The 23,285-nt window shown below is 40.5% G+C and overlaps 1 protein-coding gene across 14 annotated transcripts in view; it reads right to left on the bottom strand.

Moving 5' to 3' along the window:
• Positions 1 to 23,285, bottom strand: part of TFDP2 (transcription factor Dp-2) — a 163,437-nt gene that overhangs the window by 13,730 nt on the left and 126,422 nt on the right. For 12 of the 14 annotated variants that reach the window (XM_053929283.1, XM_045192090.2, XM_053929287.1 and 9 more), the window contains 5 exons: positions 23,077 to 23,198; positions 21,642 to 21,689; positions 9,096 to 9,258; positions 4,206 to 4,352; positions 1,305 to 1,373 (listed from right to left, as the gene is read on the bottom strand). In XM_053929283.1, coding sequence (XP_053785258.1) covers positions 1,305 to 1,373; positions 4,206 to 4,352; positions 9,096 to 9,258; positions 21,642 to 21,689; positions 23,077 to 23,198 — 549 coding nt within the window. The remainder of the gene's footprint in view (positions 1 to 1,304; positions 1,374 to 4,205; positions 4,353 to 9,095; positions 9,259 to 21,641; positions 21,690 to 23,076; positions 23,199 to 23,285) is intronic. The other 2 variants (XM_024556729.3, XM_045192092.2) reach the window with 2 other exon arrangements.

Raw genomic sequence — 23,285 nt, 5'->3', positions numbered from 1 at the left:
GAAAGAAAAACAAAACCCATAAGATAAGCATCTAGAAAGTGAAAAATAAGAATCTGGAATATTTAAGAATACTTAATGCATTCTGCCCATTAGACAAAGTGAATATTTTAGGAAAAAACATGCTATAATATTTGATAACTCTGTTATCTTTACTTCTGATAAGTGGATCACACCAAAATTCCCTGTGTATTAGCCCTAGCTGGTGTAGCGCAGTGGATTGAGCCCAAAACTTCCCTGTACACCAAAAGGTTGCAGGTCTGATCCCTGGTCAGGGCTTGTATCTAGGTTGTGGGTTCGATCCCTGGTGGTCAGGGTGCATATGGAGGCAACCAATCGATGTCTCTGTCTGTCTCTCTCTCTCCCTACTCCCTTCCTCCCTCTCTCAAATCAATAAACGTATCCTCAGCTGAGGGTTAAATCCTACAGTTACTCAAATCAAAGCTGACTTTATGATTGGCTGAAAGCTTTTCAAAATAAAGACAATTTGCTGATAAAGCAAATGCATAAAGACTCTGTGACTCATTTTACAAAGTTTTTTTTATTGGACTGAAAACAGCTCCACTGTGGAGCTCACAGTAAGTCTGTACACCAACTACCGTCACCAAAAGTAGGAACCAGTCCTTCCACCCCGTGATTTTTACCTCACAGAATTTTACACAAAGGCTCTATTATATTTTAAAAAATCATCCCAATTCTAGGCAGTTATCCAAAAAAGCATTAATATAGGGGTCCTTATTACTCCATAAAATTTAATTTTCATTTAAACAAATGCATTTTAAGGTTTGGTATGTCTACAAAGCTGAGTCATTGCATATTATGCTGTTACTTACAGACAGTAAGTATTACAGGTGGATTTGATTATCTTACTCAATATGCCTGAAGTTTAACTAGCTTTACTTCTTGGTATTCCAAATTAGGACTGAAACACACACACACACACACACACACACACACACAGAACAGTTTCCGGTCAGAGTAACGCTAAATGTTGAAAGTAAACTGCTGTGTGGAATATGAGTCTCATACAGGGCAGGTGAGTGGCGGGGGCCCTGAGGACGGTGAGCCGCCACCAGCTAAAAGCCGAGCACACGGGCGCCAAGGGCTCGGTGGGGCGGAGGCTGCCCTGCTGTGGTCCCACCAGGCACTGCCTCAAAGGCCCCCAAAGCAGAAAACACTGACTCTAAAAAAGTAAGTGGAGAAGCAGAATAGAGATTTCTCTCCTTTTCTTTCTTTCTCCTTCCTTCCTTTGTGTCTTTTCTTTATTTTATTTTATTATTGGGAAAACATCCCGGCATCATCTTTACCTGCAGGAGAAGCTCTTGCAGCTGGGCCCGCTTCTGCTTTATCCGTTCTATCCGCCTCTGCTTCTCTATCTTTAAAACATAGGTTACAAAGTAACGTGAACATGTGTAGAGTATAAAAGTACAGCTTATTTTCAGGTCCCAATTCTGAGATAATTAAGAATTTTCTTTAGAGAAATGCAACCCATTTTGACTACCAACATCAATAAAGGCGAACTAGACCTCTTTGGGGGGAGGGGGCGCAAGGCTATGGGTGAATGAGCGGGCAAGCAGCAGAACTGCGCCAACTGTTATCAGTAATGAAATCCGTCCGCTTAGTGAATACAGGGTATTCAGTGCTCGTGCCTATTCATTACTTAACTTGTAATGGAGTGGGAGCTACACTCAGGAACACTTACTCTACCAGCCAGACTCAACTCAGCACTTGACACACGGTATCTAACTCATCTTTACAAAGCCTGTGGGGGCGGGAGTCCTGCGCTGCCCACTTTTGGAGGTAGGAACGGGAGGCACAGAGGGTTAGGGAACTGCCCATGGGCAGGCGGCTTAGCGCTTGGCAAGAACCTGAGCCGTCTGGTTCCAGAGACCCTAATATTAACTGCTTTGCTCTATCACACTGCCACCTCCAAGAATGAGGTAAGACCTCATTTTAACTGACTTTTATTTTTATTTTAAATTTTATTTATTTAAACATTTAATGTATTTGATTCTTTTTTTCCTGTTAGAAACCACTTGGCTGATTGCCAGGTCAAAGAATGTACATAGTATTTGGGGCTTCTGAGACAAAGTCCTCTCTAAAAAAATGTCACTAATTTGTGTTCTTGTTAGTATGGGTATTTCCCAACGACCCAGCCAGTACGGGACTCTGCTTGCAGACGGTGCACAGGGCCTTCTAGTGCCCCCCTGCTTGCCCCGATCGTACAGAAGTTAGCTTTTGGTTCTGAACTGCCTGCTATCATTTCTGCTTCACACGTGGAAATAGCACTCTCCTGAAAAAGGAAATTATGCCCGATTCCTCTCTCCTTTTCTTTCCTTCTCCTTCCTTCCTTTTCTTCTTTTATTTTATTATTGAGTAAACACGGTGTATTTTAACTGACGTAAGTCAGCACGGCCGCTAATACAGCAAGCTCACATATTCAATACACAACTCCTGCTTGTAGTGAGAAGCATGCTGATGGCACAGACTCCCCAGCCTCCAAGGACTGGTGTTCTCCTCACTCTTACACCTACCTAGAAAACAAACATTAGGGTCTGAATTTCCTTGCGGATGAGTTCCTAACTGTCACTTTGGGCAAAAGTGAATGACACCAAAAAAGACATTTTTCTTGTCTGCCCCAAGCGAATATTTCTTATTTGCTCCCCGTCCACTGTGGTCTGTACCAGGCGTTCCCTCTCACTGTCCCTCTAACCGCTGCCACACTTAACCTGAAATCACTTTAGATTGCAGAATCTGTGTGGCCCTCCCCTGTTAGGGGGTGAAGCTGTGACAGGCCAGGCCCCAAATGTTCTGTCCCTAGCACACTGCCCCAGCCTTGCTGCCCGTGCCTCCATGCAGGCGTCTCCAGCCTGGCCCTCACCTGCCCTCCTCATCCTCCTGCCACCCGCTAGCAGAGTGAACCTTCAGAATACATCCTATGCGCTCTCCTCTTGTAAGTCTTCAGTACTTCTCCCAGTTTACAGGATCAGGTCTCGACTGAACTGCTTCTATCCCCTTTCTTTCTCCTTGCCTGTACTCTGGCCACCCCCGGTGGTGGGCAGGCTTTCTCCTGCTGGCCTCAGCCCAGGCTTGGCCTCGGCCCGAAGGCCCTTGGCTCCCCTCGACTCCTACTCCTCCCTCCTGACTGAGCTCAGGGACTTGGTTCTTGGTAAAGTCCTCCCTCATCTCCCTTTCCAGAAAATCTGCACATACTTCTCTCATGGGAGTAGTCACATTTTTGGTAACTCCTTTTACATCTCTCCTCTCACTCAGAATGAAAGCTCCTTGGAATCAGAAATCTTGTCTCGCCTAATCTTTGGTTAAGCACATAGCAGATGCTACTAGATTTGTTATCTTATCAGCTTAATATTACTGGGAATTAAAATGATTCTCAAATTCCACTTTATTGGAGGAGAAAAGTAAGGCATTTCCACTGCAGCAAATAAATAAAATTATTCTGTAACTTATGATAAATGGCTGGTCTCTCTCTCCAGCCACAAGTATAATGGGACCAGATAATGAGAAAAACACGAAACCAACTACATTTGTCTCCATAAGCTATCTTTAGCCTCAGTTCATCCCGTTCTGGGCAGGACAGTAAAATCATGTCAAATTTGGAAAAAAGCACGTCAGGAGGCATGTGATTAAGGAAAGATTTTCTATAACGATTAAAGTTAACAGAATAAAAAATGCTTCTGCACGCATCGTGTCCGAATTCATGTAGCCGCTAACATTCTATCCGTGCTGACAAAGACACAAGTGAAATACCACCCATTCTGTTGCCACTGACTCTAGAGTCCAATGTAAACGTTTAAACATAAGAAACAAACAGACAGCTGAATCCATTTTGGGGGCCCATACGGCAAGCATTACATCAAATAAGATATTATTTCTATTATATGAGTCACCAAAAATGTATTAGTGCTCAGAATTCAATTAGAATACAGATCTTTTCTAAGGAACAGTAAAAATCAAGCCATTTCGTTTCTATGTCCCTCAGTTTCACCACGACATCAGTCGGACTGTGTGTCTCCAGAGTTCCTTCCAGTTCTAAAAGTCTGCAGAGAAGAGTGTATTTTTAAAAAATGACATAGTATACATAAACAATTAGAAATATTTTCTTGTTACGTAACTACACTTCTAAATTAAAATGCCTCTGATGTAAAATAAAGCAAACTACTTTGTATGCACGGGTTTTCCTCGCTTACCTCCAGGTTCTGACACTCCTGAGCAGAGTTGGTAGGCAGGCCAATCCACTTGATTTCCTTTTTTTCCTTTGAAATGATGTTCATCGCCATTAGCACATTTAAAGCATCATAAACTCTTCGCCTAATGTTCTTCTGGTCATAAGCCTGCTAAAAAATATTTTTATTAAGTGATAAAAGGGTTAAGATATAGTAACAAGATATTAAAATATTTAATAAATAATATTATAATTCTTCAAAGTGCTAAAAGAATTCTATGCCCAGTGAAACTATCCTTTAAAGTAAAGATGAACTAAAGATACTTTCAAACAATCTAAAACATAAAATAATCTAAAAAATAAAGATTATGTTACCAACAGATCTCAATTTAAAAAGTACTAAAGGGCCTTCTGCCCTGGCTGGTGTGGCTTGGTGGACTGAGTGCTGGCCTGCAAACCACAGGGTTGCAAGTTCAATTCCCAGTCAGGGCACATGCCTGGGTTGAGGGCCAGCTTCCCAGTAGGGGGCATGTGAGAGGCAACCACACACTGTTGTTTCTCTCCCGCTGTTTCTTCCTCCCTTCCCCTCCCTCTAAAAATAAATCCTTTAAAAAAAATACTAAAGGACCTTCCCAAGGGAGAAGAAAGATGACCCAGGATGGAGCTTGGAAAGGTAGGATGGAATGAAGACCAACTCAAATGGTAACTATGTGGGGAAATCTCAATACTCTCCTTTTAAAACAAGAATATTCTGTGGAGTCTAGAATATGTATAGAACTAATATACATGACACCAACAGTATATATATCAGAAAGGGGTAATGGAGTTAAGTGGGCTAAGGCCTTGCATTGTCTGGGAGGGTATTAGACTCTGAAAAGTCAAGGATGCGTGTTTTGAGCTCCAGGTAAACAGTGCATCTCCAATGCGGTCCATGGACTGGGACTGATCTGCGAATTGTTACCAGCTTGTAACGAAAACAGGGAATTTGCACCAAAACGTCACCACAGAGATCACTAAAGCACACTGTTGAGTTCAAGTGACTTCTTTTTTGGGGGGAGGGGAGGGCAGTAACAAGACTTTCTCAATGAAGGAAACTGTGTTAACTTACATTGTGGAAAAATGTTACTGAGGATGGATAGTTCCTAAGAACAAAATCCAATCAGTCAAGTGCTAACAAATGATAATAAAGGATGGTGGAGAACGCTGAATCCATTTGAAGGTACAACTAAAGTAAACGGGAGATTTGAGTTAGAGAACTGAATGTGAACATTAGAAATCCTGACACTAGAAATGAGAATATAGTCACTTCTTGGCCTTTTGGCTGCGATCAAGGGTAGAAATGATAATACAGCAACAAAAATCAGGAGCAGGCAACAGAGTGGGTTAGCTGATTTCCCGCTTTCACATTGGGAGGGATATTTCAAAGCAAATGAACTATTCAAAGCAGATGAGCTAAGTAATAATACAGCTGTTGGCCTAGTATATTCATTTTAAATCATAAAAACAACTATAATAATATTCTTTAACAATACCACTTATATATGCAATCTGAATCCTGTGGTGAGGGGAATGGAAGGAGATGGGAGTAAATATAAGCATATTAACTTCTTTTTCCCTCCATAATCAACAGACACTGGTCTACAGGTGATAACTCAAGAAACAAAAATACTGAAGTTACTTAAAGTTATAAAGATAATCAATGAAAGAACTAAAGACTATAAACCTTCCAAATTATCAGAAAATGACAGCAGTGACTAAACAGGAAAAACCCAATTCTTGCTTATAGCCAGGGGGTGGGGGGCGTTTAATATGTATGTTAGATTCTGAAAAGTGGTTAGAAGTAATGCCTGAGGGTAGCGCCACCGAGTGAAAACTAGATGGAAGGGAGAGAGAAGCCATACGGACCCCTGGCGAAGAGCGCGCCAAGCAAAGGAAGCAGCAAGTGCCACGGCCGACAAGGACCGTATCTGGCATATTCACAACACGTGTAGTAACCGAGCGAGCGCACAGCACGAGACGAGGCTGGAGCAGTAATCTGGGCCAGTTCGGTCGGGCCTTGCAGATCACTTTGGGAACTATGGCTGTGACTCAGAATCAGAATGCCATCTACTCTTTTCCCAACTAAAAGAAAAAACATTACCATATAATGGCTCACAAGGAAAATCTCAAAGCAATGGAAAAAAATAGTCTACAGGTAATAAAAGTAAAAATTTATAACAACAAACAAAAGCCCTATCACCAGGAACTGTAAGAACGCTTTCTAATGTAATTCTTAGGTCAAAGAATAACATTACATCAGAATCAGTGGGATCCAAAGCAGTACAGAAGAGGAAAAGTCACAGCCATGAAGGCTTTCATCACTAAACAAAAATAATACAAGTAAATAAAGTATCCACCATCACCTGCGGCATAGAGAAACAGCAAAAGGAACTACAGGAAAGAGAATATTAAATAAAGATAAAAACAGAAATTAACTGCAAAATAGGAGGCCAGTACAAACAAATCCAGATGAAATAGAGGATTTTCTAAAAAATATAATATACTAAGCTAAGGGAAACAGAAATTCTAAACAGACAAATTATCAAAGAAGGAACAGAGATACCTATCTAAACTTTACCCCCAACCCCATCACCAGGCCCAGGTGGTAGCACAGGTGATTCCTGTAAAATTTCAGGGACCAGAAAGAGACATCCAATGCTATGACACCTGTAACGGAATAAAGAGAATGAGAAAAGGAAAGCCTCTGAATTCATATTATAAAGCTAGCACAACACTACTAATCACACTACAAAGATGGTAAAAACAACAAAACAAGACAAAAAAACCCAGTCTCATTCATGGCTATCAGTGTAAAAATCCCAAATTTTTAGGAAACTATCCAGAATTTGATAAATTCAACAATATCAAATTTTCTTAAATTGAGAAAAAAGAAATTTTCATTTTTTAAGTTTTTTAAATCTAAAAATAAAAGCTTTATTATAATTAAAGTTGAAATACTATGAGTATTTCCACTAAGATTAAGAGTCAAAAATTCAATATGACTAGAGTTACTATTACTTAATATTGTTGTGGAGTATACATTGTGTCATTACATTTAAATACAATGTAAACTGATCTATAATGATAAAAAGCAAGAAGAATCGTTATGGAATGATGAAAATAATCTGTATCCTGATTACCGTGGTTATTCCACAGGTGCACACGACTGTCAAAACTCATCAAATCTGCCCCAGCTGCTGTGGCTCAGTGGACTGATCTCGGGCCTTTGAACCAAAGGGTCACCAGTTGGATTCCCAGTTGGGGCACATGCCTGGGATGCGGGCCAGGTCCCCAGTGGGGTAGTGTTTGAGAGGCAACCACACATCGATGTTTTTCTCCCTCTCTCCCTCCCTCCCCCCCCTCTAGAAATAAATAAAACCTTAAAAAAACTCATCAAATTTTACAGTTGAAATAAATTCATTTTATTGTATGTAAACTATTCCATAATAAATAAGGGGAAAAATAATACTTTAACTGCACTCTCAAGACATGTTTCCCTCCCTGTATGTAATTTTATCTCCATTAGAAAAAATGGGTGATTTACATGCGGTTAAAAAAAATCTCTAAGATACATGCACTGACCAGCATGGCTCGGCGGGCTGGGTGTCAAACCACACACCGAAAGGTCTGTGGTTTGATTCCTGGTCAGGGCACAGGCCTGGATTGCGGGCCAGGTCCCCGGTTGGGGGTGTTTGAGAGACAACGGATGTTTCTCTCACACATTGATGTTTCTCTCCCTTTTTTGCCCTCCCTTCCTCACTCTAAAAATATATAAATAAAATCTTTAAAAAAATCTCCAAGATATATGGTAAAGAAGATAAAATTAAGAATGCAGCATATAAAAAGCATAATGTCATTTGTTTTTAAAATAGAAAAGGAAATAAATGTTATGATAACATGCAAAAAATTTCTGGAACGACACCCAAGAATCTGGTAATAGTGAATATTGCCTTTGGGGAGGAAGATCAGGGTCTGTGGCAGAAGGTGATTATTTTTTATTATATACCCTTCGATACAACAGATTTTTTAATTAACATGTTCATGTATTATTTTTCAATTAAAAACGAGATAAAATTTTCTTCCTGACTTACAGAAGGAACACTAAGATTCAGAAATGTAACCAAAGTCATCCAAATATAAAAAACATGCTTTAAAAAGTACCATTTTTTCAGACTGTAAGACACACACCCCAAATTTGGGAGGAAAAGTGGGGGTACGTCTTATAGTCCGAATGTAGCGTACATTTACATTGGTGAAATATTATGTTATTTATGTTTTTAAATATTTTACCACATTTTTTGCTTCAAATTTTTTTCCCTGTTTTCCTCCTCTAAGACCTAGGTGCGTCTTACGGTCCGAAAAATACGGTATGTTCCTTCAGTAACCCCCAAAATTATATTTAAAAAATCTTTGTTCATCCTTAGGCTGAAAGAAATAACCAAATAATTCTTTCCAAAACAAAACAGACAAAAAAAATCAACAGCAAAAATTCCCAACGGACATCATGAAACCCTCGAGTAAAGTAAGAACCGGGGATTCCCTAGCTGTCTGAGTCCTCAAATCAGTGACACAGACAACCCAAAGAGGACCGCTGTTGCATCTCTCATCAAAGTCAATGGCAAGTGTCCGTGGCTGGTGTGGCTCAGTGGACTGAGTGCCAGCTGCGAATCAAAGGGTCATGGGTTTGATTCCCAGTCAGAGCACACGCCTGGGTTGCAGGCCAGGTCCCTGGTTGGGGGATGTGTGAGAGGCAACCACACACTGATGTTTCTCTCCCTCCCTCTCTTTCTTCCTCCCTTCCTCTCTCTCTAAAAATAAATAAATAAATAAAATCTTTAAATAATAAAAGCCAATGTCAAGTGCATGATCTACCTACCGAATCAGCTGACAAATGGTTGTTCGAATTGGTGAACTCTGACACCAGCTCATCAGCGACTTCATTATAGGACGTTGTGCCTTTCCGCTGGACTTTCTCGCACACTTTCATTGAAAAGTGTCTCAAGCCTTTTCCATTTTTATCTCCTTTTTTGCTTCGTTTGCTAAAAGAGAAAAAAAATTATACTCCATTTTAATTACTTAGAAACTTCCTTTACAAAACTATAAAATAATGAGTGAGAAGATAGTTATTTGATTTACTTCAAGTGGTAAGCTTTAATTGGAGATGAGGAAATGTTTCAAACTTAATTTTTACCTTAAAAGGCTAACAGAATATGAAATTAGGCTGCTATTCATATGCACGTCATCTATTTATTCAGCAAATATTACCAACCAGGTACTTACTATTGGGTGCCAGGCACTGTTCTACATACTGAGAATAAATCCTTGAGAAGAAGAGAGAAAAACTCTGCCCTGGAAGTTTATGTATTGGTCAATACTTACCTGTTTGTATACTGATATTATAGTTCTTTTTCACCTAACATTAAAAGTACCACTACTCTTAGTTTCATTTATCTACTTAATTTTCAAATAGAGGTTATTGGTATTAATAATAGATCTAAGTCTTCAATTATTTCAAATTTGGTTAATGCCTAGGCCTAAACTTTGATAACATAATCATTAACATTTTTAGGGGTTCAGTTTAGTTCTACTAATCTGACTGCCACCTATATGCCAAGAACTGTGTTAGTGATTAGCAGTACAAAAATGGTAATCGAGGCAAAATCCTTTCCCTCAACGAGCCTTATGGGGGGGGGGGGGTTGGGGGAGAGACAGAACAGGCCAATGACGACGAACAACCCAACATAACAAGGTTAGTGTCAAGTCCGAGCCACAGTGCTCTGTGGGACCAGGGGAGAGGGCATCCAGTCTAACCTGCAGGAGGAAGACTTGCTGGAGTAAGAGTTGAGTGCGATCAATCAACACAATGAAAAGGCAACCCGGGTAACGGGGAAATATCCGCAATCCCCTTATTTTATCTGATAATGGGTTCATATCCAAATATCCAAGAAACTCCTACAGCTCAATAGAAAGACAACAACCAAATAACCCAATTAAAAAGGCAAAGGACATGAATAGACATTTTTCCAAAGAACCTTACAAACGGCAACAGCCATATGAAAAGATACTCAACATTACCAATCATCAGGGAGACGCAAATCAAAAGCAGGTACTACCTCACACCCGTTAGGATGGCCGCTACATATACACACAAAAGATACCAAGTGTTGGTGACAGTGTGGAGAAATGAGGACCTTTGTACACTGTGTGTGAGACCGTAAAATGGCACAGCTGCTATGGAAAACTGTAGGGAGGTTCCCCCCAAAATTTAAAATAGAACTGTCCTATGATCCAGCCATCCCACTTCTGGGTACCCGTCCTAAAGACCTGAAATCAGGACGTCTAACAGATATCGGCACCCCGGGTTTATGCAGCATTATTCGCAACAGCAAACACACGGGAACATGTCTGCAGGTGGGCAGATGAAGAAGGTGTGGTGTAAATATATGCACACAACGGAGTATTATTTAGCCTCAACAAGCACGCTACACCAAAGAGAAACCCGGAGGACACTATGCTAAGTAAAATAAGCCCAACACAAAAGGACAAATAATGCATAATCCCACTTACAGGGGGTACCTAAAATAGTCAGACTCGTAGAAGCAGAGAGCAGAATGGTGCTTGCCAGGGGCTGAGGGAGAGGGGCAGTGGCGGTTCACCAGGAATGAAGTTTCAGTCATGCATGAGTAAGTTCCAGGGATCCGCTGCTGCACAGCCTCGGGTCTACAGTTAACAATACTGCGCACTTACAATTTGCTGTGGGTAGATCTTCATGTTAAGTGCTCTTGCCAGAACAACAAAAAAAAGAGAGTTAGTCAAGTGCAGGAAGTTAGGAAGGGAGCCCAGGCAGGAGAGGCAGCAGCAGTGAACGCATGGGAGAGTGAAACAGGTGATGAGTGTGGAGACACGGAAACACACAGCGCAGCATCACCGGACTGTGAAGTGCAAGGCAAAAGGTGAGGCATTAAGGCAGAGAAAGGATCAGGACCTTAATGACATGCAAAGGAACCTGGACTTTATCACATTCCATCAGTGTAGGTATATTCAGTTATAAATTTTTACATGTTCTACTGTGTCATGTACATTAAGAAATAGACACTAAACAAACTTTTCAAAAGAACGAGATAGGACGATAACTACTTTCATTGGCCCGCATTCTCCGTCACCTGTGGACACACGGCGTTCGCTGGCTGCCACTGAATGCTGTGGGGACAGCTAAGTGCTAGTAAGTCAGGGAGTGGCATGGCGTAATTTTCAGCTAGGCAGAAATTCTGGCTGCAAAGCACAAGAAGGATTCATTGCGGGGGAGAAAGCAGAGATGGGAAGACCAGCTGAGAGGCAACGGCAAGAGCCCAGGCAAGAAATGATGAGTCCTGAAATTGGGGCGTCGGTAGGGTTGACTAAGAAGAGAGGGGTTTGCAAAACTTTTTAAAGATAAAGATCAGTAGAACTGAGTGATTGATTGAGGGGGATGGTAAGGAAGTGGGGCATAGGAGAATGACCCTTAGAAAGAGGGGTCATTTACTGAGATCAAGGAGATTGGAACAAGTTCTCGAGCTCCTCTTTAAACCTCCTCACCTGCACCACCCAACACCCTAGGTGTAGCCCACATGTAGCTGTCAATCACTTGAAATGTGAGGAGTCCGTAAACGTAAAATACACACTGAATTTCAAAGACTTGAATGAGAAATGAGTGTAAAACATCTGATGAACAATTTGTGTATTAATTAAAGGTTGAAATATTTTATTTATTTTTATTAAATCTTTTTTTTGATTTATTGATTGGGGGGAGGGAGAGATAAACATCACTTTGTTGTTCCATTTGTTCATGCACTCATTGGTTGATTTTTGTATGTGCCTTGACCCGGGATCGAACCCACAACCTTGGTGTATGGAGACGATGCTGTAACCAACCAAACTACCCGGCCAGGGCGAATGTTGAACTATGTTAGCTAGAATGGATTAAATAAAAGACATAAAAATTAACTTCACGTTTCTTTTTACTTTTTAAATGGGCTATTAGAAATTTAAATTGGCCATGAGAAAATTAAAAATCACATGCAGTGTACATTTTTACTGGGCAGCAATGACGTTGAGATGGACGTGCCTATAGATGCTCCTAATATAACAGATATTATATCCAATAGAAAACTGACTATGTAAGTCTACCGTCTCTGGGAGAGATCGCTCACAACTTATCAGTATGTGCACCCACCCACGCCAACCTCCTTCCTATTGGCCTCACAGGATTAGGTATCCTTCTTCCTTTTCAAATCCGAAGTCCCTTTTCTAAGAAAACAGCTATACTGAAATATAATTCACAAACCATAAACGTCACCTTTTTAAAATACACAATTCCGTGGTTTTAAGAGTTATGCAACCATCACCACAGTCTAATTTCTTCCCCTTAAAAAGAAAGCCTGTTCCCACTGGCAGTCACTCCTCATCACCCGCGCCCCTGGCCCCGCACAACCACTCTTTCCTCTGTTTCTAGGATTTGCCTAGTCTTCCCAGTCAATTTTCCAACTGGAAATTTTCACTCCAGGGCTTCTGTTTCTGTGTGCTTTGCTCTCTTTGAGCTGTTCCATGCAGGGTTCTTTGGTTTGGGGGTTCTTTTTAACCATGCAACTTTATCATGGGACCCGAACCTGATGGGGACTCCAGTTCCGCCTCCTTGTTCAAAGGGAGTGCCGAGGACAGAAGAGCGCGCTGACTACACTACAGAGATGCCGTGAGCAGAGATCTCTCTTCAGGACACACAATGTGGTTTCTTCAGTTAATGAATTGTAAGGGAAAAGAGGAGGGAGGGAGAACATGGAGGAGTAGGTAGAGAGGGTCATTTCGTAGATGGTAGAAAACACATCTATTTACTATTTAAATTATGATTCAAACAGACCGTACACACACACACACACACACACACACACACACACACCAGTTAATGGGGGAATCTAGGAAGAGAGCAAGATGGCAGCATAGTTTTCAAACTCTCCAAATCCCCAGATGAAAACAGAGAGAGCAACTAGACAGCGAAACGCAAACCCCATGACAACATTTACAAGAAAACTAAACCACATGGTATCCTCAACAAACCTCAGAATTCAATACCAACAGCCCAAGGCCTGCACAGCAGTGTCCATGTGAGCAGAATAAGCAATCTGCAGTGGGGCTGCAATGTTGACATTCAGGGATGGGGACATAGGAGATTTATACATGAGCCATCTACTTCCATATTTAAAATTCTCTAAAATAAAGAGTTAACTAAAAAAGAAAAGAAACAACAGTTCAAGCATACCTTTGATTGTTTACACAGGTGTAGTCCTTAGCCTCCCAGGTTCCTACACTCAGCCCAGCCTTCTCAAGAAGGGGTCCCCACACATGACGCCACCACGGTAACACAAAGGAGAACTGAACACGCACAGTACACAACTCTGCGTCCCACCATCGTTCTTATCTACAAGGCGTGACCCCCACCCACCTAGTCACCAAGCCAGCAACCAGACGCACCCTCGGCTCTTCTTACTCCCTTTCTACCTAATTAATCTAAGTCTATCAAGTCTAATTGATTTAACCTCTTCTGTCTGTTTGCACCGCCCTGGTTCAGGCCCTTCCGCCTCTCTTAGCCTGCAATGAGGACCTTACAACTGCTCTCCCTCGTGCTCGCGGGAGGCATTCCAATCCCTCCTCCTCCCGGCCACTACGGGGATCTTTCTAATAAGCCCAATCACGCCCCTGTTCGGTTTAAAACTGCTGTGGTGGAAGATAGTAAGTACTTCCTGAATGCTAGGTAAGTGCCAGTCAGTGTTCTAAGCAATTTCATTTTGGGAAAGAAGCCACCAATTCCCATTTGCTATATGGGCTTCCACACAAAACCCATTCTCCGCTGATTCACCCTGAGTTTGGTGCACTGAGAAACAAATGGCTCGTCACACGTAAGTTCACATCATTAGTACAAGTCAGGTGACAAAAGTAAGTAAGAACTGCTAAAAATAGGGGCACAGCAGTTATTTGGAAGCAAATATGTTGTGCATGGGGTTTTATATTTATGCTAAAAACTGGATAATGGCTTAAAGTAAATAAAATTCTTGATTCAGTGTTTATATACTTTTAAAAGCCAGGGACAAAACAGGCTGTTGTTTTTCATGTAATTCTAGTCTTTTTAGAAAAAAGAGCAATAAAATCACAGGGTAGTTTGGGGTGGCCGCTTGGCTAATTTATCCTGCACAGTCACACATGGATAATATTTAAAGAGAACACTACACACGGCCCCTAAATAAGAACAACTAGACTTTAAATGCTGAAGAACATACTCCTGAAACATAAATACAAGATGACATGTAAGAGTTTTACAACATGAGTTCAGTGCATGAATTGATAATAAACTTGAGAACTTTGGTTAAATATCAACACTGGTGAACTATTCAGGAATTATACACTTTGGGCAGTCTATTTCATTTACCTCCGACCCACAGTCTTCGTCCATCGGGAAAATGGGGACCCAAACACCGGCCTCACGGGGCTACGGTGAGGATTAATGACACGGCGTGCATTTGGTGCGCTCTGGGAGACTGTCCTCTTCGTGCGCTCCAGAGTTTTCATAACCAATACAAAACTGAAGGGTACTACTCAACATTGGTTAAATCAAGAAATTAAGCTTGTTCTTTGAAAGGTCGGTAGAGCACGTGCCAAAACCTAATCAATGTCTCCACATTAAAATTCAGTAGCAGTTAGAATAGCCAGTGCCTGCTGGGCACAGATAAGAGATTCAGTCCTAGCAACCCATTCTATAAAAACTCCTTTGGAAGTTAAGGGAACGTTGCCTCTAGTAAAAAAATAAATAAATAAAAGGTAAAAGGCTATATATAAAGAACTCAATTCAACTCAACAACAACCAAAAAAACCAACCTAATTAAAAAATGGGCAAAAGAATAGAATAGACATTCTCCAAAAAAGATATGCAAATGGTTAACAAGCACACAAAACGATGCTCGACATCACTAACCATTAGGGAAATGTAAATCGAAACCATAATGACGTATCACTCACACCCATTAGGATGGCACCATCAAAACCAAAAACGAAAACTAGAAGTGGTGTGAGGATGTGGAGAAACTGGAATTCTGCGCACTGCTGGTGAGAATGTAAAATGGGTGTAGAAATTATGGGGCGGTTCCTCAAAAATTTAAACACAGAATTACCATAGGGTCCAGCAATTCCACTTTTGCGTCTGTACCTAAAAGAACTGAAAGTAGGGACTCCCAGAGATACTTGTATGTCCACGTTCACAGCGGCGACATTCACAATGGCCAAAAGGAGAAAACCATCCAAACACCCATCAGCAGATGAATTATAGGTAAAACAGAATGTGGTACATACGGTACATATAAAACAATATTACTCAGCCTTAAAAAATAATGAAATTCTAAAACAAACTACAACATGAATGTACCTTGAAGACCTGTAAGTGACGTAAGCCAGGCAGGACAGGGTAAGTGCTGTAAGATTCCTCTGCCTGGAATGGTCAAAACCATAGAGCCAGACAGCAAAAGGGGTCTCGGACCTGCGGGAAGCGGGCAGTTACGACTTAATGGTCCACAGAGCTTCCGATGGGGGTCAGAGTCCTGCAGAGGGATAGTGGTGACGGTTGTACAGGAATTTATTTTCTCAGTGTTTGAACCTATTTATGTTTGTTGTCTTTTATGCTTGAATGTGGATGGTTTTATGGCTTCATTAGCCAGTATATCTCTATAAAAGATGCTGTGGTTTTAGTATTTCATCACTAATTATGGCTAAAACATCAAACTCGATATAAAAGGGGTCATGTTTCTAAACAAAACAAATAAAAAGTCTATTTTTCACTCTTTAAATCACTTCCATGGACACATCTAGTTTGCTGCCACACTCAGAAAAGGTGCGCCTTTTCTTGACAAAAATAGTTCAGGAATGTTTGTTTAACCATCATAAAATAAGAGTTTAAAATAATACAAAATTTACTTTTCTAATTTAGCTAATGATTTTAAATAAACTGAATACCAGACTTGTTTAAAAAACTAAAATGGTTGTAAAAACGTTATAAAAATAAATGCCAGAAATGCCTACATTTTCACACATCTATATGCTTTCAGGTTACATTAGATAAATTAACCTCAAAATGTCACATGTTACGAAAATTAACTCAAAAGGCACTGAAGATCTCAATGTAAGAGCAAAAACTATAAAACTCTCAGAAAACAAATATAGGCATATGTCTTTGTGATCTTGGATTTGGCCATTTTTCTTTAGTACGACACCAAAAGCATTAAGTAACACAAGACAAAAAACCAGATAACTTAAAACACACCCAAAATTGAAAAACCCTTTGTGCTTCTAAGGACGCCATCAAGTAGGTGAAAAGCCAACCCACAAAACAGAAGTTTTTTACAAATCATGTATCTGGTAAGTGTACTGTATCTGTAGAATATTTTAAAAACTCTGACAACTCAAAATAAAATGACAACCCAAGGGATCTGAACAGATATTGGTCAAAGAAGACATACGATGGCCAATGAGCACATGAAAAATTGCTCAGTATCATCAGCCATTAGGGAAATGGAAACCCAAACCCTGATGAAATGCACTGACATAAGAGAGACAGAGAAGTGGTGGCAGGTGCAGGGAAATCGGAACTGTCTGCTGGGGAGCAGAAAGAACGGCACAACCACTCCGGAAAGGCCAAAGAATTACCACGGGACCCAGCAATTCCATGCTATACAAGAGAAGTAAAAACTTTATCCAGATGAAAATTTGTTCACAAATGTTGACAGTAACATCATTCATAACAGCCAAAAAGCAAAAGCAACCCACACGTCCAAGTAGACAAAATGTGGTATATCCACACGGCGAAACATTATTCAGGAATAAAAAGGAATGAAGTTCTACTTTACGCCACAACAAGGATGATCCTTGAAATCATGCAGAATGAAAGATGCCAGTCACTACAAACTCAAGCAGGGCCGGAGGCCTGTTTCCTTGAGATGAACTGGCCAAGCTGCAGCCTGAGGAACTGTCTTTGGTCTAATTGCTCTGTGTAGAGACGAGATGGGAGGTCCAAGGGGACTGAGAGGTTTGGGGAGGTTTGGTGGGCCCAGGTGGTGGGCACCCTGGAGATTTTTCACTTCAATCACCCTCACTATTTCCCCCACCAGTTCATCCTCGCTTTTTATACCTGTCAGCTCTCAGCCTGAGCCTCTCCATGTCGGTGCGAGGGAGGATGGCTTCCATCTCCAACTATGCCTATTTTGGGATGTGGATTTCTCTACTTTCACTATAATCACACTAGTTTTCATCTTCCAGTTGGAAAAATCTATATCTCTACCACTTTCTACGGCACTTTGAGATGTATTTCCTTTTATTATTTCTACATGAAAATGTCAATAGGATTTTAGGGGTGGAGGTGTAAACACGGTGTTTAGTTTATCATCTCTAACTGAAATCTTCGTATCTAAATCTCAAACAGGTAGAGTTTAGACACTTCCGTAGAACCTGAGCTCTTTGAGACCCCAAGACCCCCTTTCTAAACGACACCAAATTTGGCCACAGGATGTAAACACAACGACCATAAATCAAACAAAAGAGCCAGCAGGAAGCATTCTTTACCAAATAAGGCCAAACTGAGAAATTAAAAGATAAGAAAAATAAAACTAATAATATAATACAGTTTGAAAAGCATGCTACGTTTTTATAATAATTTAATTTTAAGTATTCAAAAGAATTGTAACCAAAGAATAAAAGAAAAAGCATTTCTCTTTCCAGGCCCTTAAGTAGAATCCACGACCACTATCTTTTTATATTTTCCTAATAATAATTTATTTTTATTTACAAAAGTAATATAAAACTAAAATTTGTAGTATAAAACAGTATACCCCAGGCGTAAGTTGTAATAATGTATTCCATTTTAATAAATTATGTATAATATATAATAAAAACCTTATTTCTCATTAAAATGAGTCAACCAGAATGTTTAAATCAGCAAGATAATTTAGTAATTTGATAGAGTAATTTAGGAAAAAGCCCTCACTTTGCTGTAAACACGCATTGTGGGTGTGGCTAGAGGGTGGCGGGGAGGACTTGCGCCTGGAAATACACGTTCATTCCTCAAGGACCTTTACTCTCCCGCCTCGGGTGTGTCACGGGGGGCTAAGGCCACTTACATGCTGGTGAACGACTTATCTACAAATGATAATAGCATTTATATAACTAATAAACTTCTTGAACATATGTCTAAAACAAAACTCAATCCCTTCTCAAACCTACGAACAACAATAAATGTAAATGGCATCAATACTCACCCAGCTGATCGTGGAAAAAAAAAAAAGAACCATCCTTTATTGCCCCCTTTTCTCCACTAAATCTGTTAATAAACTCTGTTGGTTCTACCTCCAAAATTATTTCATTTTTTCCCATCTCCTCCACCAGCCACTGCCCCCCCCACCCCAATAGCCTTCTAACAGATTCCCCTGCTTCTGTTATCTTCTTGGATCCATTTCAGCAGCCAGTGTAAATTAGATCATGCCATTTCTGCTGTTAAAACCCTCCCTACAAATAACAACGAAACTCCTTACTGTGACCGATAGGGTCTTCCATGATCTGACCGCTGCCCACCTCTCCATTTGCAGCTCACACCACTCTGCCTTTCTTACTGTCTCCAAGCCACTGCGCTTCCCCAGATACCTCAACCTGGTTCCTCATTTAGTTTTGCATTTGCCATTCCCTCTGCATGGAATCCCTGGCTCCCCCACATGGGCAGGCGATTTGCAGGCCTGACTGTTTTGCATTCAAATGTTTCGTCCTTAGAGAGGCTTGCTCTAAGGCAGCCCCCATACTGCCAGTAGTGCACCCGCAACCCTTTTACTTTTTTCACGTCCCCCACCCCAGTCTACAGTGATCTTGTTTAGTGCCCACCCCCATATCAACTCTTTAAGGGCAGAGACTTTTCTCCCTATTTTATTACTCTCTCCAATGCCTAGAACACAGCAACACTGAACAGATCTTCAAGATATGCGTTGAATGAACAAACTTCATCGACATCATGAAGCAGGACAGATAGTAACTACACAGATTTTGATTATTATTAGCTTATAGTTTAACTTACATTAGTTTATCATAGATAAACAAAATTTTAGCTGAATTGCAACAGAAGAAAAAAAAGATATTAAGGACCAGTAGAAGCCCCAAAGCGAAAGCAGACCTATTTGGAAGAGATGCATTTAGACGACACCATCGGATTCTGTCCACGGGTGAAAGGAAAGTGAGCAAGCATCTTCCAGGATCAAAGCCCCGTGCGAGACCAGAAAGCGAGTGTTCACAGCTCCTTCTGCTGCAAACTGTGAACAGAAGCCCAGGGGCTCGGATACAGGGAAAAACTGATGAGAACCTCTCAAGGGAACCTTCACCCACCAAGCAAGTTCTTCAGAAACTGATTTGCTTTTTTGAAAAGGTCTTTAACCAAGGCACAGCTGTGTAAAGTGTCCTCAAGCTGTACTGTCAGGCGGTAAGAGGGGGATAAAAAGCTTGTATGTATGACATATACTGATGCATAAATCCCTGAGGGAAACTGATACAGACATGTACATATTACACTAAAATCTGCGTATGAGGCACTGAAGAAATAAATAAAGATTAGTCTGTGGTTGAGGGCTGGCTTTTTTAACCCGAACACTTGAGAGAAGGGAAACAAAGCCTTTTCGCAGCACTACAGAAAAATATAATAAATTTGGAGGAAATTTTATTTGTAAGAACAATAAAAACCACATGTAGTGATTTTTGTGGTTTGATTGGGGACATGGACTCATTACAGAAAAATTATATTAAAAAACAAAGAGAATAATAAAAACCACTAGCAAGAAAAAAAAAGCCACTGAACCAGATGCAGAAAGACAAAGTTGAGTCAATGGTTATACCAACAAATTTAAAATAGCATTTTTAATGTGAGCTTTAGAGACCTTTTTCTTATGAAGGAGAGAGTAAAGAGAATCTTAGTTTTATACTGTTTGTAGTACACAGGCGCCAACAATCATAACTAATGAATAGTTCTGCTTTAAGGCCTTACACAGTGCTGAATGCATCTGTAGCACTTACACTCCTACCCTTTCCTAGGATAAACACGGTATGAGATGGAAAGTATAATTTCCATTAGAGAGAAAAGAACATTTTGCCATCTATTTCTCCATGATACAGCAGATCCTCAGAAATGATTTTGTGTTTAAAACAGTGAAGAACCAAGAAGCAAGCAGCAAAGGCCACCAAGGAACTAAAGCAGAGCCGTGCCAATACAAGAATACATACACAGCCCAAGGTCCTCCCTCAGAGCCCATTTGCTTTTATTTCAGACTGGATTCTAACACAATTAGCCATTTAGTTTCTCAGTGCCCAGCAAGTCCGAGACAGCAAACTAGAAAATGTAAAAGACAGAAAACTATTCTATTGACAGCGGATGACCTAACAGGAGAAAGGAGACGGAAATACCACTGAAAAAAAAATTACAAAACCTTAGAATCAAAAATAAAATTTAAAATCATAACTGGCAAGGCTTTATTTAAAACCATAATAATCTTACAGAATTCAACTGCCTCTAAGACCAGGCATCTTATTTTAACATTCATATTGTACCTAGTACAGTGACTTGCATAGAATACTGAACTTAAGTTCAATAATGACCAGAAAGTGCCCTGGCTGGTGTGCCTCAGTGGACTGAGTGCCAGCCTGCAAATCAAAGTGTTGCTGGTTCGATTCCCAGGCAGGGCACATGCCTGGGTTGTGGGCCAGATCCCCAGCAGGGGGCGCTCAAGAGGCAACAACACACTGATGTTTCTCTCCCTCTCCTCCCCTTTCTCTAAAAAATAAAAAAAAACCCAAAATCTTAAAAAAAAATAATGACCAGAAAGTGGCCATTTTCAATCCTGGAGTTTCTCACTCGGTAGGTAGGCATTTATAATTTCTCAACAGACCACAGGTGAGTCTGATGCACACCGAGAACGGAGAACCACTGTCCTACCAGTCTAAGGAAAGGTTACATTATACTCGATGTGTTATTTAAGAAAGAAGTAAGAATTTACTATGATCTTCAAATGTGTTTGGTAAAACTTGTTTGTAACAAGTCTGGGCACGTTGAGCTAAGGTGGAGCATTTACTTTGGGAGAACGCTTCGTCTCCCAAAAGGAGGACGGAAGCTAAATGACATATTACCAATAGCCAATTATCACAGGATAACATCTTTTGAAACCATACAAATAAGATAAATAATGTGGTACAAAAAAACGGTAAAATCCACAAAGTCAAAGTTATATGAATAAAAACATCTCACTAACTCAAACTAACGTAGGGTCTGGATGCTAAGCCTCTCTGCGCAGCAGCATGTCCAAAGCAAAATACTCACACTTATACTCACCTTTCTGAAAAATCAGAGTCTATAAATTCTCTAGCCCGTTTTCTATCACTAAAAAGAAAAAAAAAAGCATAAAAAGAACACATATAAACACTACTTTATTTCATGAATAACTTATTGTAATCTGTCTACTTCTACAATAAATATAACCAAACACAAAAACTAACTAATCATTAAAGACATAGCCATAAAATAAAAACTTAAATTTTATCAAAGAACCAAGAAATCACATGATAACCTAGTTTGGAATGAGCTCAATGAATCTTTAAGGAAGAAAACATTGCAGGTCTACAAAGGATAAGGCACAGAAAAGTTTACTTACTTTGGAATGACTGACTATAAAACCACAGACCATCACACCACCCCCACCATAAAGCTCCGCGGGGGCTGAAAACATTCAAACCCCGGTCATGTCCGAAGCTGCCAACCCCGCCAGCCCACGCGCGGCTTTCATGCTGTAACCTCTCGGGGCTGCGCGGAAACCCCAGTGACTCCCACCCCCACACGACAGTGCTCATGAAGACTGGACCCAGGCCATGGGAGTCCAGGTGGTTCCGTCACTCCTCTCCTCTGATAACGGGAAAGTATGTGTGTGTAGGTATGTGAACACGTACATGGCTTAGAACACTTTGCCGGGATTATTTCATTAACTCATTCAATATTCTCGAAGCAAGATTTTTACTCAACCAAGATTTATTGTCTGGTGGCTGGAACTCACAGTTCTAAGTCAAAGACAGAACTACTCGTGCAGTATTTGAATAACAATCTAAATCACTTCTTAAGGGACAATGAAGTTTTGAGTCATTAATTTTACCATGTCTTTTTCTTTTATGGAAACAAGAGATGTTAAAATGAGTAGTGGGAAAAGGTTGGGTCAGGCTGTGTCACAGGCAAAGACGAAGCCTGTGAGGGTTTGCTACCACTGAGGAACACAGAAGAAACGCTGACTTTACTGCCCAGTGTTTCAAAACAACCGAGGGGGGAACTCAGTGAAAGTTACATACGCTTGGCCTCTTTTCTCTAGTTCCTTTCCTAGTTTTTAAGGAAGTAATTCAAAGGAGAAATTCTGAATATAGCCAACGCTTAATATATCTTTTCTTATGTTTGTTAAAACAATATAAAATATAGTTTGGACACCTTCAAAGCAGCTAAGTGCCGTAATCATATAATAAAGCAGTTCTCTTTCAGGGCTGAAACAACTCAGAAGATTCAGGCACAGGTTATTATACTCTTTCTCTCTCTTTTAAAATGCTTGCTCCATAAATGGTTTATATCTAAGATAGGAAGTGAAATAAAATAGGTAATTTTAAAGGAAACACATTTGTCTTTAAAAACTAGACTAATATAAAACAAGAGGAGAAGACGAGGGCATGAGGAAAAACGTTAGCGCTTTTTTACAAAAAGTTTTAAAAATGGTAACTTGTAACAGCAGTCCTACCTCGGGACCCAGCCAGTGGCTTCTGCTATGTGCGTCTGAGTGACCATCGCTGGTGCAGGGGTGTACGGGCTCCCGATCAGGACACTTCCGGAACTGGTGAGTCTCTGGGGTGTGCTTATAATCTATAAATTAGGACAAAGAAAATAATATTCTTAGTTATTGAGGAAAGCCTGCAGGCACAAAGTAATGTTGACTGCTAACCTACAAAC

Source organism: Desmodus rotundus, chromosome 8 (genome assembly GCF_022682495.2).
Source record: "Desmodus rotundus isolate HL8 chromosome 8, HLdesRot8A.1, whole genome shotgun sequence".
In the NCBI taxonomy this organism is placed as follows: Eukaryota; Metazoa; Chordata; class Mammalia; order Chiroptera; family Phyllostomidae; genus Desmodus; species Desmodus rotundus.
This window is presented reverse-complemented; position numbering and strand designations above follow the sequence as displayed.